Below are 21,712 nucleotides of genomic sequence, written 5' to 3' on the forward strand. Positions count from 1 at the left end.
TGAGAATGCAAATATTTTAGTGCAAACCAAAAACCTTAACCATCATGCTATTTCAACAGTGGTCAAAGATTGACATGATCAAAGTTAGGTTTCAAACTTACTCGTAGTTAACTCTATCGGCTGTGTTCTTAAAGGGCAGCTGTATTAGACATTTAAACAAAAGTTGTGAGGGACTGTTGGTGTGATCTTAGTGGAAGACTTTGTTGACATTTCTTCAGGCAACACTGATGGATGACACTGCTGCAATATGCACCCATATATATGACTCTAAAAGCCAAATATTTGTTTTGTTTTAATCTCTTTGCAGTCTGATGGGTTGACATATGACAGTTTAGAGCGTTTGAAAAGTCAACTTATTTCTTTACACTTGACAATTTAGTATCTTTTTTCCTTCTTCTGGCATCTGAATTGTCCTTATGTGGAAAACCCATCCATCTGGTGCTTGGAGCGGACTAAAACTGACACTATATGTTATTTGCAGAGCGAACAGCAATCATAGAGAGATCATTTTTGTTGCCACAGCCAATCCCCTTAAAGTTTCTCTGTCTCTCTGTCTGATACTGTGTGTCCTCCATACTTGTTTTCTTCTTTCTCTTCTTCTATTATTTTACTTTCAAAATGCCTTTATTTTTTATGTCATTTCTCTCCTTTGGCTCATTTTCTCACTGCTTTTGTCACTTTCTCCTTCTCTGGCTGAGTCTTTCCTTGTTCTTCCGTCTCGTTGTCACTTCCTCTCTCAGCAGCATGTTTTGTCATTTCTCTCGCGGTTCCTGTCTTTTGCACACCGTCATACACACACACACACACACACACACACACACACACACACACACACACACACACACACACACACACACACACACACACACACACACACACCTAAATTCACAAGCACACACAAACACAGACATAAATAAATCTTCCTTGTGAAGTCCCTAAAGTCAGGGAGAATATGATTTTCAAAATCCACAAAAAAAACTGACTTGAACAGATTTTCACATTATTTTAGTTGAAAAATAACAGTCTAACCTAACCTAAAGCTGAAATCTGGCAAATCAAACTTTCCAAGGATTCATCTGAGGTTTAGGCACAGTATTTAGGGCTTTATAATATGCTCTGTAAAGGGGGGCTGTTATATCCTGAGAAGAGAATTTCATCCTAAGGGCTTTGTGTAATCCTTATCTCAGTATACATATTGTATCTTTACCCGAGTGTATATGTTAGCTTGCCTCTCCTGAATGGTAATGGTGACTAATGGCGACAATATATGCTGATTTGGAAGCCACATACACAGCCTCACTTCTTCTACTTCCTTTTTAAGTGCTTATGTTGTCCATGTGTTTATGAACTGTATGGATTGACAAACTGGATAGAATCTCATCAGGCATAAATAATGGCAGCTATCTGTAAATAGCATTGGAGCAGAGGAGCAACAGATGCTGCTCCTGGTGAAGGAGAAAAGCCTGCTCTCCTCCACTGAGCCTGCTCCCCACATGCTGCCACTCACGTATTTGGCTCCCATTAACACTGATCTATATTAATTCCTTGGAAAAAAGGATGAATAAGGAAGTTGATTAAGGAAATGAAAATCTATTCTGCTGAGCCGAAGCTCAATGTGTTCCAGTCTGTTTCACACTGTGAGATTTTTAAACCTTAATGGCTATCCAGTTAGTCACAGATCAACGAAGCAAAACTGGGACACAATATTTATTTATCCATCTACTTATTCTTTTATAACATTTACCCGGTCTCCTTCAAGTTTCTTCTTAGACTGATGAGTGCTTGGCTACTGAAAGAAGAACACTGAAGTCACAACCTGTGTGTTGACAATAAATGTCTATCTTTATGAATACTTATCATCTCTCAAAGCAACTACTCTAGCTCAAATTCTGCATGTGTACAAAACTCAGTCAGCTACAGTAGTTTGATGAAATGTACCTGGCACTGATCAATAGTTGAAATGAAAGCTAACGCCCTGCCATGTCCACTGAGGCTTGTATCCTCCCATTGATTTCCGGCCAGGCATTTGCTCACCCCAGCCAAGGTCCGAATGTAATTTAAGTGTTGTGTGGGGACGTGTTTCTAGCATAGAACCTGACATGGTGTGGTCAACAGCCCCAGGCAGTGAATGAGCTCTCGAGTGGCAAACAGCATCAGCGAGACGTATTTCCTCTTCCAGCTCACCTAACGCCTCCTCGTCAAATTAAACGATAGAGACTGGAGGGCTTTCTGCGAGCCTTCAGCATGCTTTCACCCTTCCATCTGTAAGAGGACAAGGCAGGCTGATGACAAACATCACTGCTCACACATGCAGGGGAAAAAACACTTCAATTATTCCATATAAAATGGCATCAACTCTCGACCCTCTACTTCAGGAAATTAAATTTCAAAATGGACCGTGGTTACGGCAGCAAAACAAAGGCGCTTGATGATTAAGGGTGGATTTTAATAATGCCAGATTTTCTACGCAGGTCTGGAGTATATGGGAAATGAATGTAATAATATCCAGGTCTCGAAAGGTTAGAGAATTGAACAAAAAGCCCCAAAAAGTATGGAGCATAAACTTTTTCACTGATGCTATCTGGTGTTTTATTAAAGCTACCATCATGCAATGTCTTTTGATGCTTTGTTGTTGTGTATGAGAACACACAAGATACTGTTATGGCGATATGACTGTAACATAAGCTTATTAGGCTTTTGGCCACTGATTTTAATATTGCATCTGTGCAACCTTGAGCTCATAACAGCATACAGTATGCTGTGCTGAAAGGTAACATAAAGCACAAAGGCATGTTTAAAAATGAGACATTCTTCACACTTTCTGTGTAGACGCACACAAAGGACGTCACCAGCTTCAACATCCAACTCCTCAGCTGGGAGAATAATTGTTCTGGGACATTGATGGACTGTCAGGAGTCACATGAGCTTGTTTCCTCTGTTCTCTTTTCTTCCCCTCTTGCCTTGTGACACATACAGACGCTACGGAAGCACCTTGTGTTCGCCATGCATAGAGATAAACTGCATATTGCATTCTGTTTCAAGTGTTACAAATCTCTTGCAATAATATAATAAAAGATGTATTATTCATTGGATCTACAGTTTCGGAGGGGTGGATGAAATATGCATAGGGCGCGTGTGCTATTTCAAAAAGCCAATGTTGGTCGACGTTTGACGGGTGATGAGTGAACGTCACATCGTGACTCTTGTGTCATCAAAAGCTGGCAGTGGGAGATTAGTTGAGAGAGGAAAGCATGGGCAGTTTGGGGGCCACTTTGCTGCTGGGAAAATGAGTGTAATACTTAGAAAGAGAGGAATGGTGGTGTAAATAAGCATACATTTTCAATCTACTGTATGATGAGAATCCATTTGCGGTCCCCAGGTGTGACAAACAAAAGGTTTGGATGTTTTGTTCCAGATCTGTCTAACTGGTTTTGCTTTATTTCCCATTGAGATGGGGTGCACAGGGAGTGTGGGATTGGGGTGCTGGGGGTGCCAACTGAGTAATTTCACTGTCTGCTCTCTGCAGAGGGTATAATTGCAGACCTTAAAATACCCATTCTGCTTTGGCATGTGTGAAAAGCTTAAGGGGGAGGGTAAAAATTACCAGTCACGGGGGTATGCAAACATGTGGCTTGCATGTGTTTACGTGTGTGAGACAAGCATGGTTGAACAGAATGAGAGAGCTCATAACACAGTAGCATGAATACTACAATACATATATATTAATGTGGAGGAACAGTAATGAAAAACATGTTTCCATTGTTTCATTCCAAGAAACCTCATCACAACAGAGTATATTTATGAGGTAGCATAAAATGCACTATATTTTTTGGGCACATATTCTATTTTATGTTGGTGATTTCCAAGTGTTTTTCTATTGGCTTGGGGGCCTGTGTGAATGAGTAATAGACAGAGTAATGGCTTCATCGTCGCCTGGCTAAATGTGTTTTTCTTCCTTGTGTCTTGCAAATACAAAAACAGAAAAAAAAACTGCCAAAAAAATGATAAATAGCAGCTACCCAATTACTCTGGCATCACTGTATTCAGGAATTTATGTTTACATTATCAAGATGTACCACTGCTCTGCATGACAACACCCTGCCACAGAAACAAATGGCATTTACATTTCCTCTGGGTGGTAGCTAGGTGCAGGTTCCTATTTATTTTGCCAGTTTCCCTCCTGAAGTAATGGGAGGCCCTGACCTAGAGCCTCTCTGTCAGCCCATTAGAGAGTGTGGAGAGCATTGCATCGGCACCTCTGCTGTTCTGCCACTCACAAACACCCCCTAGAATCAACACAAACAATCCTACCCCTCCTGCCCACATACACACAGAGACAGGCAAGATGAAGCTGGGGCATTGATTTTATAATGATGCCCTGGCTGCTTCCAGCCATGGAGGAATTGGAGCTGGCTGAGCTGAGCTGTTGGTGTGCAGAGAGTTTTTTGGATGGGAGCCCTGCTGGTCTCTGGGACTAGTCCGGTGGAGAGGCTAGGCTACAGCCGTGTGCAGTCGGTGGATCCAGAGCATGTAGAACATGGAGAGGCAGCCGTGCCCAACTTTACAGAAGCACCCGGAGCCAAGCGTCCCTCCTCAGCACACACAGACCTGCAACTGCCAATCAAAGCAGCCTCGGGCGCTGCCACTGCCTTGTGCGCATAAATTAGCATGTATTTGCATAAGAATCCACTCGTTTAGCAGACCCACTTGGCTCTCCCCCCAAATGGCATTTTCTCGCTCCCCCTCCCTCTATCTCTCACTTTTCCTCTCCTTATCCTTTTACAAGCACCGATAAGAGCTAGAAAATAGTGTGTTAACCCTTTTCATGCCAAACCCCTCTTGACATAAATTACATGTGCATGTGCTTGTTTGTTGTTGGTTTGCAAATGAGAAAATTTAACCAACAAAATAATTTGAAAACAAACAAATAGGGGTGCACTAATGTATTTAACTATGGCATCTGTGTTCTGCTATTCTGCGTCACATTTTGAGAATAATGGTAGAATAACTGTTCTGTTCCCAGCAACTTTAAAATGTTTTTACCCCTTAACAGTTGCACCACATTTTATGGGCCATGTGCAGTCATGTTGGATTTTAAATCAAGCAATCATGATGTAATTGACTATGTCAGTTTTAATTTAAGGGTTTTAAGAAAAGTATTCCTTGAAGAGTTTAGGTATTACAAACATTAGTATAAAAACATATAGTTCCCCATTTTCAAAAGGGCAATTTGACAAACTAACATAATGTTTGAAATACGGTTTGCTTTCAAAACTCGGATCAAAATCTGTGTCAGCCAGTGATTGTCTGACATCTAAAACTTATAGACATCACCAAATGCTGTGTTTCCTCCCTTGAGATACTTCAACAGGCTTTTACTGCAGCCACCTTCAGTTAGTGCTTGTTTTTGGGACTTTCTGCATTCAGTTTTGTCCTAACTGTCAACTTAAAAGGCTGCTCAATTGGACTGAGACAGGGTGACTGACTTGGCCATTGAAGAATATGACATTTCTTTGCTTTGAGAAGCTATTGGTTTTGTTACTATTGCTACTATTGCTTTTGCAGTATCTACATTTGCCCTTGGAACCAATCAGTTTTGCAAAATATACCTCAGTCTGAGCATAGTTCTATACACCTCAGAATTCATTCTGTCGCATTGTCAGTAAACACAAGTGACTCATATCCATTGGCGGCCAAATATGCGAACTTTGCCTCCACCATTTTTGATGGATATAGTGGCATGCTTTGGATCATTAGCTGTTCTTTTCCTTCTCCACACTTTTTTATTCCAATCGTTCTGTTATAAGATTTACCAGTATGGCTACAGTATTCAAAAAACAACTTTAAATTCTTTTTTCACATGGTTCAGGCTCATTAACACACAGTGGGAAGAAGGGCATGCATGCCTTTATAAAGTACAGCTTAGAAAATTCCAATAATAAAATTCAGTTACTGGTCAGTGATGGTTGAAACTAAGGTGAATGAGACAGAAGAAGAGGATGAGATAACATGAATTTTCACAGCGAACAGTCTGTCAAACCACCATGCAGACAGTCTGGTGGAGATTAATAAGTAAAGAACAGAAAGACCTACCCATTGCCCTCAGCGCAAGTTTTGGAATGCGGTAATTGGCTAGGATTGTGCCTTTGGAGTCAACGTGAAGCTGTGCACATGAGCATAATGAAGGTTTCTCTAACTTTGTTGTACTTTTCTCACCCTTTGTACTTATTTTCAGTATGTTTCAAGTGTTCTCATCTAGTACATTATTGAATGTGTTCTTGGGTTTGCAAAGCTGACTGTGATTGCTAAGTCCTTTGCTCTGATGTTTACCCTGCAGACAATCAGTTACCATGGATATATTAAAGCAATGGATGACGTATTAAAACATACGTTCTGCATTTACCCATTGAAAGCTCCTCACCAACTACATGCTCTAAAAAACTTTGAGGAATTAAGATGAATTGTTTGGCTCCATCAAGCCACACCTCACACACATGGCTTGCATGACACATCTAACTGATGTTATTTCTTTTTACATATTAATTCATTTGAGAAATCTGACTATATGGAGGACAATTAACACCATCTGCTGCACAGTTGTTCACATATGCATGACAAGTAAAAAGTAAATAGTAATATAGTAAAAGGTAGTAATAAGTTTGGTGTGTCTTTTTCTTTTGTATAACTAGCAGGATTTAATGCTCAGTTTGTGCATTTAGAATTATGCGTATGTCTGTATTGTGCTTTTAATATTATGTCCAAATGGCTCAAATCTCAGGAGGCTACGCTGTCGCTCAGGGGACTGTTTTCTATTTCCATGCTCCCCTGCTGGTCCAGGGGAATGTCTGAGCTCCCTGTCATCGTCTCTAACCTGTGTTTCCTTCTCTTCCTCATATCTAATATGAGTTACATACACACTCAAAGAAACACACTTACCCAAGAGGCTTAGGCTGTCCTGTCTCATCCCATTTCCTCAGTGCCTTTGATCCCTAACCCTCCCAAAAATACATTGCACACACACCCCTTGCAGTGGTAACATCCTGCCATGCTATTTAAGCTTCCTTGTCTGCTTGGAGCATCCACAGCTTTGGTGCTAGCTTCTGCTGTCTCCTAATGACAGGGTAGTATGAGAGAAACAGGCTCGGGGGTGTTGGACAACTGGAGGAGGACAAACGGCCCTGATGTACCCACAAAATAAGGAAGGCTCATTACTGTCAAGGAAGGGTTAATGCTCACAAAAGGCTCTGGAATGCCCCTCCCAGTGTGATGCTGCTTGTTATGAGAGCTAATGATGTCAGTGGAGACCCTGCTTGTTGATTAGCCTAAATGGAGGACTAATATAAGTGCGTGACTGTAATTAATGACTGAAGGGGAGACTAACGAAGACGAGGACACATCACTGTGGTCGTGGGTGTTCCCAGGTAAGGTGTGTCCCTGGACATCAGGGCATCTTATCAGCTGGCCACACTATCCTTGTGCCATCCCATGCCATGCCCTGCCCTGCCCTGCCATAGCATTGCCATGCTATGACACCCACTTCAGCACCCAGACAGACTTGGCTTTTTGGCCAGGCCTAATTAGCTGTCACAGCAGGTGGAGCAGGGACCAGGAACACTACGGTCTGCTCTCTGACAGCACAGCTCCCCCAGACACTGACCGCACAGGAATAATGTGTGTGTGGGGGACTATGAGTGCACATGACGGTGTATGCGTACTTTTCTCTTTGACTCCATGGGGGTATTTTGTGTGCTTGAGGGTAAAGGAAAAAAGACAAGATGGAATGGTGAAGACTATGTCAGGATGCAGTGTACACATACTCCTTCACATACAACCAGAAAGAAGATCATTTTATTGCAAACGTAGGTGCAGTGTAGATTTGTGTATGAGTGTGTCTCTGGAAAAGTTTAATTACCTTTCAGTTAACTTTTGCCTGCAAGTGCTCTAGACAGCAATATTTTACTTTCCCCAGAGACTGGACTTCAACAGAATAGAAAACAATAAAAATAAGAAGAAAAATAAGCCAAGAACTAAATAATACAACAAATAAAGACAAAATTACAATGTCATTATACCTGACAGAAGCAGATGTGTATGTGATTTATAGTCCCTGCGAATTAGACATACTAGATGCTATAGATATCTCTGAAGACACCGCAGACTGAAAAATTAAAGAACTAATTTCAGGTGTAAGATGTTTTCTTTGGGCAGATTTGTGGCTGTAAACAATCCTTCAACCTTCCTCTCCCTTAATAGAGGCCCATTTACACGCTTCCTCTTTATCATCAGACCCTGTCACCTATCATCCTAGCACAATACATTACTTAGTGTGTTTCCCTCCAGCCCCTTTTGGTTTGTCCCTCTTCTTTTGCTTTGTGTGTGTCCATGCAGTGGCGATACAGTGCATTCTGATGTTCCTTTCTGTATGCAAAGGCCTGTGTAAGCTGCAGTAATACTTCTTTACCGATAGCTCTGCTCACACACGCACGGAGTCACACACACGCTGCGGCTCTACACACTCCCCTGGTTTAATCTATTACCTTTTTTATGTGGCTCAAATATTCAGGCCGTGTTAACCAATGCATCATTATGAGGCGTATAACTGCAAAAGCCAAAGGATTTATAGGCTTAAATAAATTATGTGATCCGATAGTGCAAGTTTTATGAGTTGCAACTTTGCAAATATTCTTTTAAATAATAACAATAAAAGAAAAAAAACAGGAACTGGGGTGTTAGAAGATGAAAGAAAGTGATTTCTACTTCATCCGACTGTTAAAGGCTGCCTGTAACTGCACATCACTTTCAAGCTATTCACTCTATACCTTGTCTTTATAACCATCTCACACATTTTATATGAATTGATGGGTTCGTTTGGAGCATTTAAGCATCAAGCGTCCCCTTACTGCTGGTTGTATCATTTCCTTCCGTGTCATACATGTGTTCTCCTAATAATTTCTATTGAGCATACTCACATGTGGTGATATCAAATGTAATATGTGAACACATGCAACAGCATACACAGTGATGCATTGTGCATTTTCACTCTAATATGGTTTGCACATGGTCACTATACATCACTTTTGATATTGTGTGAGTAGGTCTATTTGATCCCATTTGGCAGATGGATCCAATTGTCCGGGCTGATATTGGGTTGTGACAGAATGCAATCTAACGGCAGGCTCATTGATGATGATGAGTTCTGTTCCATTGCACTGAGATCCAGTCCAATTTCAAAAGCAAATTCAGCCATTCATCTTCCAAATAATTGTGGCACTTTATCAATTGCTCCCAGTCTTTTATCTATCACTTCGATTGATGTGATCATTTTCACAAACAACCTTCTGTCCTAACGGCATCTTGAAACACACTTACAGGGTTGTGTGCTTATGTGTGTGCGCTAGTCTGTGTCTAAAGGCATCTCTAAAGAAGTCCGCTAGCATAAGCGTGTGTAAATGAATGTGTGCAATGAACAAGGAGATATTGGTGTCTGTGTTTCTATGTAAATGGATATCCACATGCATGCATTTGTTTGTGTAATAACACTCCTCTTTATTATTAAAACAATAGGTCTTCTGTTCCGTTATTAGTATTATTTTTTCTGTGTTTGTTCTGTTCTGTGTGTATGAGACCATTTAAATATGGGTGTCTGCATAATGGGCAACCTCATGCTTTTGTCTTCTATTATTATGCACAGCCTGTGAGTGTGAGTGGATTTTCATGAATACACAGTGCCTTTTTGTGTGTTGACCAGAGAATAGGTTGAATGTAAAGCATGCATCATAAGCAGCTTGTGTGTAAGCATGGCATAGGATTTTATCTTAAAATGCTAAAAGCCCTGCTGCATTCAATAATTTGTCATTTTGTGTAAATTTGATTGAAAAAAAATCCTTAAAAGCAAAACAATCAAAGGAAGCTTCTTGTGACTTTTAAGCTCAATGCATCACCGTATCCACATAGTGAAAATAAGAAGACAAATAAATGTGTTCATTGGTGATATTACTCTGCTTTTAAGACTGATGATAGCATTATTGTCCGGTTCTGTTCTGTTCTACTCAATCTACTTTATTCTTCCATATTCAATGTGCACAAAATACAAAACCTGATATCCTTTTCAGGTAAACACATGTTTACATATATATTATTAGCCTAAAATAAATACATATTTTGGGTTATAGTGTTTGTAGTTTTTATAAATCATAAATCCAAATAATTTCCTTGTATGCACTATATTGTTTTTTTTTGTTTGTTTTTTTTGTTATATTTTTACATGATACATGGTTGACCCTTTTCTTATGTTAATATCAGCAGAGTCTGTCTGCTCTGACTGTCACTGTTGATGTGAATCTGTTGGATCAGTTTTTTTTCTTCATACCTATATCCATATTTGCAGAAAATAGCCTATTTATCATCTGAAGCATTTAGACCTAGCATGTATCCTACAATTTAATTAGTTGTACTACACAACAAAGCAGTCAATCATCAATTATATATTTCATTGTGAACTAATATAGGAAATTTAAATCTTATTCATTACTTAATGTGCATTTGCACTGTATAATTAACTCAAAATCCCAAGGCACCCCTGGACTTGCCTCAAGGAACACCATTTGGAAATACCTCTCCTAGAAGATATCGGTAGCTGAGATGTCATGCTTTGTTTATTTAAACATGCTTTATTTATTTAAAACATATATTTACTTTCATATTTACGTGTTTGATTGACATATGTGCTTCATATTAGGTTTATATCTATATCTATAAATAACTATCTAAAAACATACTGCACAAAAGAAACAAAAGGTTTTTAACATGTAAATCACAAAACAACCATAACTATACAAATATGAGAGTTTTGTTCACAATAACCTTTCTCACACATCTGCAAATCATTTAGAACTTCTCATCATTCATATTGCTGTTTTCTTGTTCAACTTTTTACTGCACACTAGTAAAACAAAAGCTAACCTGGAAATTCAGCATGACTGAATGAAGAACAAGAGAAACATCTCCTCTGGCTCAACTTTGGATTCCCTATAAACAAACATTTTGGAGATACTCCCTGTTTGTTGAAACCTTTGTTTTATTTTGAAAGAATTCACAGACCATTTTGAAATGTTTGTGTCCATGCACACTCTGGGGCTTGATTGTTGGATGTTGTAGCAGAGCAAGAGTCCGGCACTATTCTCCCTGCTGCTCTGTGATTTCTCACTGCCGACTCTTTCAACAGCATTGTGGACTGTGTTGCCTCAAGTGCAGAGCCAACCGGCAGGTATACGAGAGGAGCAGAGTAGGATATACACTCATAAATCTGACAGATGCATTGTGTGTCATTACCTTCCACTTATTATTATTCTCTTGCTCCTCTTTATACCGTGAACTACTTTAGCTGTTTTCCCAGGCTGGCTCACAAACATTTGTGCTGTGGCCTTGCAGAGTGACAGATGCTCCTGGGAAGCTACCAGGTTATTGTTGTGATTCTTGCCTTGGCTCTGCGTGCTTGAATCAGGGCATTTAACCTTCCGTGCTTTGGAGTCTGTACTGGCAGCAGTATGTGTGCTGTTATCAGATTGTATTGCTTTGCAATTGTGCATGTGCATAGACAAATGTTGACTGAATTAGGAGTTCCAAATAGGTCTTTCTGTTGAAAAAATAACTCAGCATCTTGTTATCAGTAGTGTCACAGTGTCAGGTAAATTTAGAGTCTCAGGTAAATTAAGAGACGCTAAAAGATGGGCAAAGCATAGAGTGAAACCAAACTTCTCCTTCTTGTTCCTAATTTCTGAGAGAAGACATTTACAAGCTTTATCCAGAAATGTTTAGATTTATGTTTATTTTAATCATGCTATTAACTGTGTCAAACCTTATTGGCAGGGCTTTTAAAACTCAAAGTCACAATAAGCTATGAAAAAATATTTATCATTATAATTTCTAGAAAATGAAGGCACTTTACATAATTATGGCTAAAATTATGGTTGTTATTGTTTTCATTTTTGTCAGAGAAAACACTATCTTACTCTTCTGTGTATATTGTTAGTTTCACATTAATGCAATGCGTATTGGGAAGTATAAGCAATTAATCAGTGTTTAGAAACACAGTATTAAACAGTGTCTCTAAATAGCCTAATTATGACTTAAGTAATTCATTGGATATTTAGTTACCTGACAAACTTCTCTAATTACACTGAGTTAATTAAAAAAAATAATTGATGAGATTTTTACAATGCAAAGGATACAGTAATAACAAGTTGAACAATTTTTCTTACATTTTCGACAAACACAAGTTCCCTCTTTGTTATAAATAACAGATTAAAAGCCCAACATATTAAAATTCCCTCATGTTGACACCACATTAGTTTTATGTGCTGGCAAAATTGCAGTTTTGACTTTAAATGGTCACATTTCTAAAGCCTAACAATTACTTATTTATGCAAGAAAGTATTTTTTTTTGTATTTTAGAAGTCTGTTATTTCTGACTTTTTCTTTTTCTTACACTTTGTTGTTTCTAGTTTCTCCTCATTCACCATTTTTTTTTTCATTACTGTTTTCCTTTTGAAATGCTCCAGTATGTACCACACACACACACACACACACACACACACACACACACACACACACACACACACACACACACACACACACACACATATGGCCCCGGTAATGTCCCTGCAGCCCAGTGAAAGAGAGAGGGAAAGAGAGGGGAGAGAGCAGCAGTCGCCTCACAAGAGCAGACCTCATAAAACTCCCTGTCACTTTGACTAATTTGTTAGTCTTGTCTCACTGTGTCGAATTGTCACCCCCCACTCCCCCCACTCCCCACCTTCTGATGCACCTCTAGCCAACTCCCCCTGTCCTTCTTTCCACCCCCCTAAATCCACGGGCAGAGGAAAAAAGGTGGAGGAATAAATGTAATATAGTGTACTGGCCATTGGTTGGAGTGATCTACACAGCAATCCATCTACAGTCAGAGGAAGAACAGTGGCTTTATGGAGCAGAGGATGGTGTGATAGCTCGATTTCTCATCCACTTTCTGTCTGTGTCTACCTCTGTCCCTGCTCCAGAGGAGGCCTTTTGATACGGTAAAACATAAAAACAGAAAAGGAGAATAGATCTATTATGAATGCTGTCTGGGCTACAGTCCCCAAGACTAGATTGGGTTGGACCAGGCAAAGCAGGGCAGTGTGGTATAGATTGGTTCAGATGTTCAGCCGGGCCTCTCACAGGACCAAAGAGCCAATACCGGATTCATAGAGATAAATTAAAAGCAAAAACCTCGCTCCAGGAGAGAATCAATTGCCAGGTAATTATGGAGAACTAGAGAGAGATTACAGAGACAAAACACAAATACAAAGATGTTTTCCTAAGATACTGCAGCATAACACCAGGGATTACTGTGTTAGCTAGATTGAAGAAACTTTTTTGCCGTTGATGCCCCCTTTTCTTCCCAAACTGACCCTCAGTACCTAGTCTTTAAATAGGAGCTCAGACTCAAAGCTAAAAATAGGCCACATTTCACCGCCAGCAACCCTCTGCTCAGCTGTCAGCACCCTTTCTCCCTCGTCCTCACAGTGAGGCAGACACAGCCCTCCTTCATGTGTTTTCAAGGGAGACAGGCAGGGTGTGATCACTTTAGCTCTAGCCCATCTCCCTCCAACCCACAAGGAAGAACCAACCTCTCTTGGCTCACTGGCCTCACAGGGAGGTCACTGTGAACTCCAATTTAAGAGAGGAATCATTCCTGCTGTGCTGGGCCTGTTTTCCCTCCACACAGACAGAATGTCCTGACGTGTGAGTGATGCATGATGGAAACAGTAATTTGGGCAGGTATAGTGCAGCCAGTGCAAGATCTGGTTTGAAAATGAGGCCTACAGTGACATAATGTTTGTAATCCAAGGTGAAGAAGAGGACTTTGAATGTTAGTATAATGCATACTGAGAATGTAAAAACTATTAAATATGTAGACATTTAATTTTAGCTAGACACTTTGTCTTGTGTGTAATTTCAGTTTTCATTAGGGCTTCCACAGAGCACATATTGGAAGAAAAAATTATCTATTGAAAACAATCAGAAAACATACAAACAAACAAAACCACACTGTTGACAGAGATGTCAGTTCCACTCACTGAAACAGATTACTTAACCATAATTCTCTGAACCTCAAAAGGCACTAATATTAATGACAGAAGACAGGTCATATATATCGGCTTAATAATGGTCAAAAGTCAGGGCCTAAGCATCTGTACATTTCATTTTGTAATCAAGAGCCTCTGTCTCAACCAGTGCCTATGGCTCTTTGTGGGTTCTGTAAGAAAAGTCAGTCTGCATTAAGCATCTTTAATTGAGCTTAAAAGGCTGTAAACGGCATCAACAGCTCCAATGAATTCACTGACGGCGAAACTGCTGAATGATAATGAGAGGCATCAAACAATGGATGGCTTATCAAGATAATGATCCCTGATGACTTGAATGGAGATGAAATAACAGCAAGGACGAATTAATTAACCGGTGTCAATATTATTTTTTTCTATTTTGTTATTCATTTGTAACATTTGAGTGTGGTGAGGTTTGACATTATGCAGTTGTTGCATGAACAATAGTAAAAACAAAAACAAGAACAAAAAAATCACTATGTTGGGGACATATTTAAGGAAAACCCTGAAACCTTGGTACAGCCTCTGTTATACTATGTGGAGCTTTTAGCTTGCATGGTTTATGCTCATTTCCTGCTTAGAAATCAATACAAAGCTGTTCTGAGTGAATGTCTTTGTCCTCTGAAAAAAAGACCAAAAAAGCCAACCACAAAATATTTTGTCCTAATGGAAGTGGTCCCTTGCAGGTTTGCATAACCTTCTTTAATAGGCAAAGAGACCTCACTGAATGGGTGGATAAAAATGAAAAATCTATGAATCATGTGCTGTGTCTTTGCCAATCAACAGATCTCTAATTAAACTACTTTTTGGACTGACGTGTCAGACAGCACTCATCAACAAACCAAACGAGGAATTATCTTTTGGAATAAAGGTGCTCCATCCCTCTATTAGACTTTCATATACATGCAGAATCAATGACAAGACAGTGAATCTTTTTTGGCAGCACATGTTGGCCAACATCTTACTAAGACACTTCATTCAGTCTTAAGTGTCATAAGACACTACATTAAGTTCTCACTGATCCTCTTTAAAGACCTTCCTTTAAATCCACGGTGTCACAGTGAGACAATACCTGAATGATGCAGTTATTCCAGTTTCAACAGGTCAGTGTGTATTACAGTTTTTTCTTTTTGTTTAACGCACTTACAACACATTAAAAACGCAATCGAGCTTGATTTGTAGATGTGATGAACAATGTAATGTAGTAGAACAGAAATATGGGTGTAATTGTTGTTTTAGTTAACAAAGTAATTTATTTGTTTTAGACAGGAAAACATTTGCACAATTTTCTAGTAGAAGTCATGCAAACAGGAGTTTGTGGAAAATTGTTCGTTTATGTACGGCTTAAAAGGGGCAATGCTCAATCACACTTTTGGCAGTTGTGGGCTTTTTAGAACATTCAGAAGCAGCCAAAACTAAATGAGTCTAACTTTGTTAATTTTCTAAATCAAACAAAGTGAAAAGAACCAGAATGACAATGCAAGTCATTTTACACTGCATATACAGGTTGGTTATAAAACGGATCAGTGTCTCTTTTACAATACAACTGTGCTTTTATGACAGATTGAAAAAATAATGAACCGTCATTTGATATCTCTATAAAGGGTAAAAAAAAAATCAGATAGAGGTTTATCATCTGGGCTTTGCACCCTGAATATGAAGATGAATTGCATTTATTATAAGGTTGCCACTCTGCACCTTCTGGACAAGAAGATTTTTCTTTTTCGGTCTGGACTCTTCCTTTCATTTGGTGAGCCACTTTCATCAGTGCCACCGTGATTGGCACAGCTGTTTAAAAGTTATGAGATGAGTAATGTAACTGACTGAAGAGGTAATGATTCATCACCACACCTTCTCCTATAAATATCCCAATTCACCCAAAGCAACTGTCAAGCGTGGATGCTTACTGAAGAACGAAACGAGCAGGTGTGCCTGGATCTGGTTTCATTTTGCATCATGTGTATATGACGCAATGATTCCACTGGGTGTTGTAAATGTATCATTAAAATTAAGCCCAATATGGAAATATTTCATTGCAGCATTATGAAACTATAGTTTGGAATTACCTTTCATTTTATGGATTCAGCAAAGTGCCTTTTGTTTAGCAACTTTTTGTTTATTACACCAGCTGCATTATAAGGACGTTTTTTGGGAGTTTAAGCCAACACTAACACTCATTCTGCATCAGAAAGAATTGGAATTGATTAAATTTGTGACTTGAGTAGTTAATTCTGTCTGGTGCGCAAAGTTTTACATCATGTTGATGTTTAAGTTTGTCAAGTTTTCGTAGCTGATTAGAATGTCTTTATCAAAGTTGGACGATTAATCATTTGGATACTTCCCAGCTGTTTAGTAGCCTAAGTTGTAGGTAACAACTGATATAAAGTATTTCAGCTTACAGATGAGATGTTCATCAGACGTCCTCTTAATATTTGGTAATGTTAGTTAACGAAAAACCAGGAAAGAAGTTAAAGAATCAGTCAAGGGGACTCAAGAATGGCTGAAGTGTTTAAGTGTTCACACTATTCCAAGTGTGAGCACTTATTCCAAGTGTGAGCACTTATTACAAGAGAGCAATATTTGTATGTAGAGCATCTGATAGATAGAATTTATTCTTGGCTGCTTTGTGAGCTGTGGTATTCACATACCATAGTGAAACATGGTCAAATGCCAGTGGTGTCCTTGTCTGTCTTTTCCCCCACTGCACTGTTATCAATCAGACACACCGGCCAAAGACAGATATTCTTAAGTGAATGTACACACAAATACACAAGTGTACACTCTGAAATATACTGTCCTTTAGTTAAAAAATGTAAGCAAGTTTCTCTCTTCCATACTTGGTCCAACCCTTTGCGATTTCAGATGACTTTTACTCATCATAACAGTATGACTCACTCCTGGAGATTAGAACTTAAAGAATGAATCTCTATGCATAAAGAAAATATGAACAGAAAGGAAATATGGACAAATGGGAAAATATGGACAGAAAAAAAAGTTAGTAACAGAAAAAGACAAAAAAAGAGAGATGAGGAGAAAGAGAGATGGGTTCTCTAAGTGCAGTAGCACACAGGCACATAGCTGTGAGTTCCCAGGCAAGTCAGCATGAGCTGCCTATTTGTCAGCATTGATCAACCCATTAAGGGGCTGTGGTGGGAAGCATATTGGTTTTGGAGGCCAAAGGGGCAGGGAGAGACAAAGATAAAGCAAGACGGGGGGTGGTTGAACTCCTTTCAGCCTCAGCAGCCACATGTCTGCAGGATGAAAGCTTGTAGTCTTCCTCTCGAAAGTCTACGCAGTTCATTTCACAGGGCCCAATGGGAAGGTAGTAGATATCATTTGTCTTACAGCATCTCTGGAGGCTTCACTGTATGTGTTATCTTAGCTTCCTGCCACTGCAATGCTAATAAGGAACTAGCTAGCTTCTCAGACATACAGAACGTCACTTGTCATCTTTCTCAGTGTGTCTGTGTGCGCGTGTGTGTGTGTGCACGCAAAAGGTGGGTGGTGGGGTGGGGGTGGGTCTTGGCCCAAGGGGAAAGCAGGCAGCCTCTTCGCCCAGCCTCTGATGAATTCATATAATTAACTCTGCCTTGATCTGTTGGCTAATCCTGCACTCAGTAATAAGGGATTAAAATGTCACCTAAGCCACCTGCTGTTATTGAGCCCCAAGACTTTTGTGCTCCTGTATGTGTGTCACAGTATGTGAGAGAAAGAGAGTGAAGATAAAAGTAAAGTTGAATTTTACAATTTCTGTGTAGCAAGCTGGAAACATTCTGTTTTTCCTCAAGAAAATGTATGCAGAGGACACTATAAAGTAGCTCAGAGAAGCAAACATCTTAACTCCAGCCATATGCAAGTGAGCACCACTCACAACCCCAAAGTTTGGCAAAAAAAAAAATGAATTCCATAATTTGGCAGGGAGCTGGAGCAGAAGTTGCAACAGACTCCCTCGAAAACTCATTGTCACAGTCACTAAAAAGGGACATGAAAGTGGGGCATGCTTGAAGGTGGGGGTTGAGAAATCTCTTTTTTTCCCTCCTTTCTTACTGTGACCTCCTTGGATGAAGTAAAAAAAAATAATAATAAGAAAGAAAAGCGTGCCAATTGGTTGGCTAAATGCCTACAGACCAACAGCCAGCTTGCCTTGCCTGCCTTCTGGCCACCTCCACTTGGTTTCCTAGCAACCCCAAGTGTACTTTGGGCTGCTTAATGACTCTTGTTGCTGCAGTGGCTCAGGGGCTACTAATGAAGCCTCCTGACCAGTCGCTTCCATTTAAGACCTGGAAGCTGACTGATCACTGGGCGTAGATCTTGGGAATTCAGGCTACCCTAAATCTCTTATGTGAGACCATTTCTGCCCTCAAAAAACCCCAAAACCTCACCTCCAACAACTTACAAATGTACACACCACACCTTAGCTTAACTCTAAATAACTTTCTGGCAATAGCAGACTCGCATATCAATACTTTACCTCTCCTGAACTTTATGTAAGATTTACATGTGAATGTAATCACGGGGACTCACATGGGCTCCTATCACACAAAATTGCAGGATTCCAAATTTATTCCTTCACTGAAGAGTCTCAGTGAACCAGGCTCCCACAGAACAATGGATGTAGCCTAGAAGAAGAAGAAAATAATGTTTTTTGTATTGAGAACATTTATGCTGAGGGACTGAGTTTGTCAACAGAAGAGATTGCAAATGCAGTGCAAATTATCTTAGTGATTTATCAAATTATCTCACACCAACACTTGAAAAAAGTGAGTACAAAGCATAAGGGCAGTGAGTAAAAACTGATCTTTGCATTTCTGGCCATCTGCTGGATGGCTATGCTCCAGGAGGAACGCATATTCCATGAATATATAATATGAAATTTTGTTACTCCAATTAGCAACAACTTAACATATTTATTTGGTTGCTCTGGTCTCTGTCTTTTCCTCACTCTTTTTTTCTCTGTGTGTGCATCTGTGAACAGCTCCATGGGCAAGCCTTGTGATGCCTCTGTCATTTTACAAAGCTTTGTTCCAGTGTCGCAACATATTGCTTCGAGAGCACATTACGTCCCAGGAGTGTCACCATGTATACAGTTGTCTATACATGTCCACCAAGTCTATATTCAACCAAGGTCTGAGCTCATGTCAACTGCTGTCAAGTGCTGTGTTGCCTGAGGGCCACAACACCCACTATCCTGCCCTAGCTGACTGATCTGAGTGGGCAGTACTCTGTGCCATTCACTGGCACTCTCATGTTGGACCTGTCTGCATGGCCTAGTTAGAAAGATGGGCTAACTGCCAACTGAATTCTGGAAAAAAACAAAAAACAAACAAAAAAAAAAACTGAAAACCCAACACCAAAAATAAAAATAAAAATACAATACAATGCCAAATATTATGTGCGTAGGTAGCCTCAATAAATAAGGGTCTTCAAGGGCTTAAAACCACTCACCTTTTTTACAGAGGAATAGGGGGATGTTATTTGTATTTTAGAGATCTGTAAAACTAGATCAAGTGCTTTTCTGTATTAGTATTCAAACTCCAGGGAGAAAAAAACCTGGGGAGTTTTTATTCATGGCAGGCAGCTTTTAATATGTATATATATATATATATATATATATATATATATATTTTTTTTTTTCCCTTGTTAGCTTGGCAATGTTTACTTTCACCACACTATGAAATGAATTCCTTACTGTTAACCTTTCAGAAGCTCATAGCTATGCCGTTCAGAGGCTCTAGCACAAGGAGGGTGCTTGGGAAGGGTGGAGTTGGCTGACCAGACCAGTAGCATATTGGTTGTAAGTCACAAAAGGCCTCCTGGGTAGAGATGCGAAAGGGGAGGAGGGGATGAAGGCAGAAAAGAGGGATTGCTGAGGGTCAGGAATGAGCAGGATATAGCTGGTGACTGGGAGTCTGGAGCCAGGAGGGGACAGGAAGAGCAAGGGCCAGCCAGAAAGGACCTCTCCCGGTGGGGCTGGGAGTGGCTGATGTAATGGCATTAATCTCCAAGTGCCATCTGACACCCAGTGTGGCTCCGTCATTGAAAAGTGCTAATTCTGCTGAACTGTGAGGGGAATTCAGGCATCTCCAGAGGCAGTGCCCTGGATTAATTAAACATGCTGGCATGGAGTACTGGACAGATTTATCTCTTTTTATGCCATCTTCACCATTTGATTTTTGTGTTTATCTAACAGAGGAGGACAAACTCAGGACATTAACACCAGGAACATTGCAACATCTTGCACCTTATATGGTTTCCAGCTAACGTGGGATTTCCCTTTTCTTCTCACTCTTTCTTTCTCTCCATCTACTTCTTTCCCTTTCTCTCCAGATGAACCGGCCCATCCAGGTGAAACCTGCTGACAGCGAAGGACGAGGAGGTAATTAACCTTCTCTTGGTCTCTGTTGCACCCCCACCCCCCCATTAGAAAACACACACATGTAAAAACACAAATACACTGAAATAGCACTCATGTAATCCCTAATAGTCTGCTCTCACTTGAGAAAATACCAGGAGTTAGTAGACTAGCCTGTAATATAGGTCACTTGCTTCTATTGACTTCCCGTCTGTGCCAGCAGAGGGGCTTTCTCATGTTTATAGTCACTGGGAGCAGTTCAAAGACAAGATAGAAAGACATGGAACGAAATAAAATATTGAGAAAATAGAAAAGAATAGGGAGGGAATAATCTTTATTCCTGATTTTAAAGTCAATATTAAGAGGAAAATATCATCCAAACATACATAGATGAGTCAGAACTTAAAAACATGTCAACTGGCTCAGCACTACGACCGAATAACATTTTGAGGTATCATGATCTAAGACGTTTGGAACATTTGTGGTATAACCATAATGTGTTTTATCCTAAAATAAGAGCGTGACTAAAGTAGTTGATAGTAACACCTTCTATCACTCTATGAAAACTCTGCATTACCTCAGATAGACTTATCTACCTACCTATTCACTAACCTGTCTTTTTACTTGTCTATATTCCTATCAATTTATCTGCCTCGTTAATAGCATATAATAGCACTGATAAATGGAACCATGTAAAGTTAAATTAAGTAATTTTCAATGATTTCCATTATGTGATGTGAGCATTTCAGTAGAACTCAATGGATATGTCTTTTGCTTAGTACAAAAAGGTATGAATTGTGGTATGAATTAACGAATTGTGATATCAGAACATCACATTCTGCTTTAACATTGTGCAGATTCTTTTGCACAGCTTCCTATCATCGCTAATTTTACTTTCATGGTGATTGACTAGATCATTCTAAAGTCACTTTTGACTAACATCACTGAGAATAATGCAGATTAAGTTAAAAAAAAGATTTATGTGGGCTGAATTTGATCTAACCGAACAGGTCTGTGTCAGCCCTGTGCTTTCATTTCAGAGTGGTGATTTAGACTGCCTAGGTCAGATTAGACTGAGTCACTTTGCTGATTTATGTGGTCAAGTGTTAGTCTGATGGGCTATTTCAATTGCCATACACCCCCCCCCCCCCCCCCCCCCCCCAATGCAGATCTTATTTTTGTCATGGCAGCACTTTAATTAACGGCCATCTAAAAA

General features: G+C 39.7%; 1 protein-coding gene across 12 annotated transcripts in view; it reads left to right on the forward strand.

Annotated features, from left to right (window-relative positions):
* The window catches only part of celf6 (CUGBP Elav-like family member 6), a 149,544-nt gene that overhangs the window by 72,082 nt on the left and 55,750 nt on the right, over positions 1–21,712 (forward strand). For all 12 annotated transcript variants that reach the window (XR_010094323.1, XR_010094331.1, XR_010094332.1 and 9 more), the window contains exon 3: positions 20,472–20,520. Coding sequence is in view for 1 of the 12 variants with exons in the window: in XM_063478766.1 (XP_063334836.1) it covers positions 20,472–20,520 (49 nt within the window). In the remaining 11 variants the exon portion in view is untranslated. The remainder of the gene's footprint in view (positions 1–20,471; positions 20,521–21,712) is intronic.

Source organism: Pelmatolapia mariae, linkage group LG1 (genome assembly GCF_036321145.2).
Source record: "Pelmatolapia mariae isolate MD_Pm_ZW linkage group LG1, Pm_UMD_F_2, whole genome shotgun sequence".
NCBI lineage: Eukaryota > Metazoa > Chordata > Actinopteri > Cichliformes > Cichlidae > Pelmatolapia > Pelmatolapia mariae.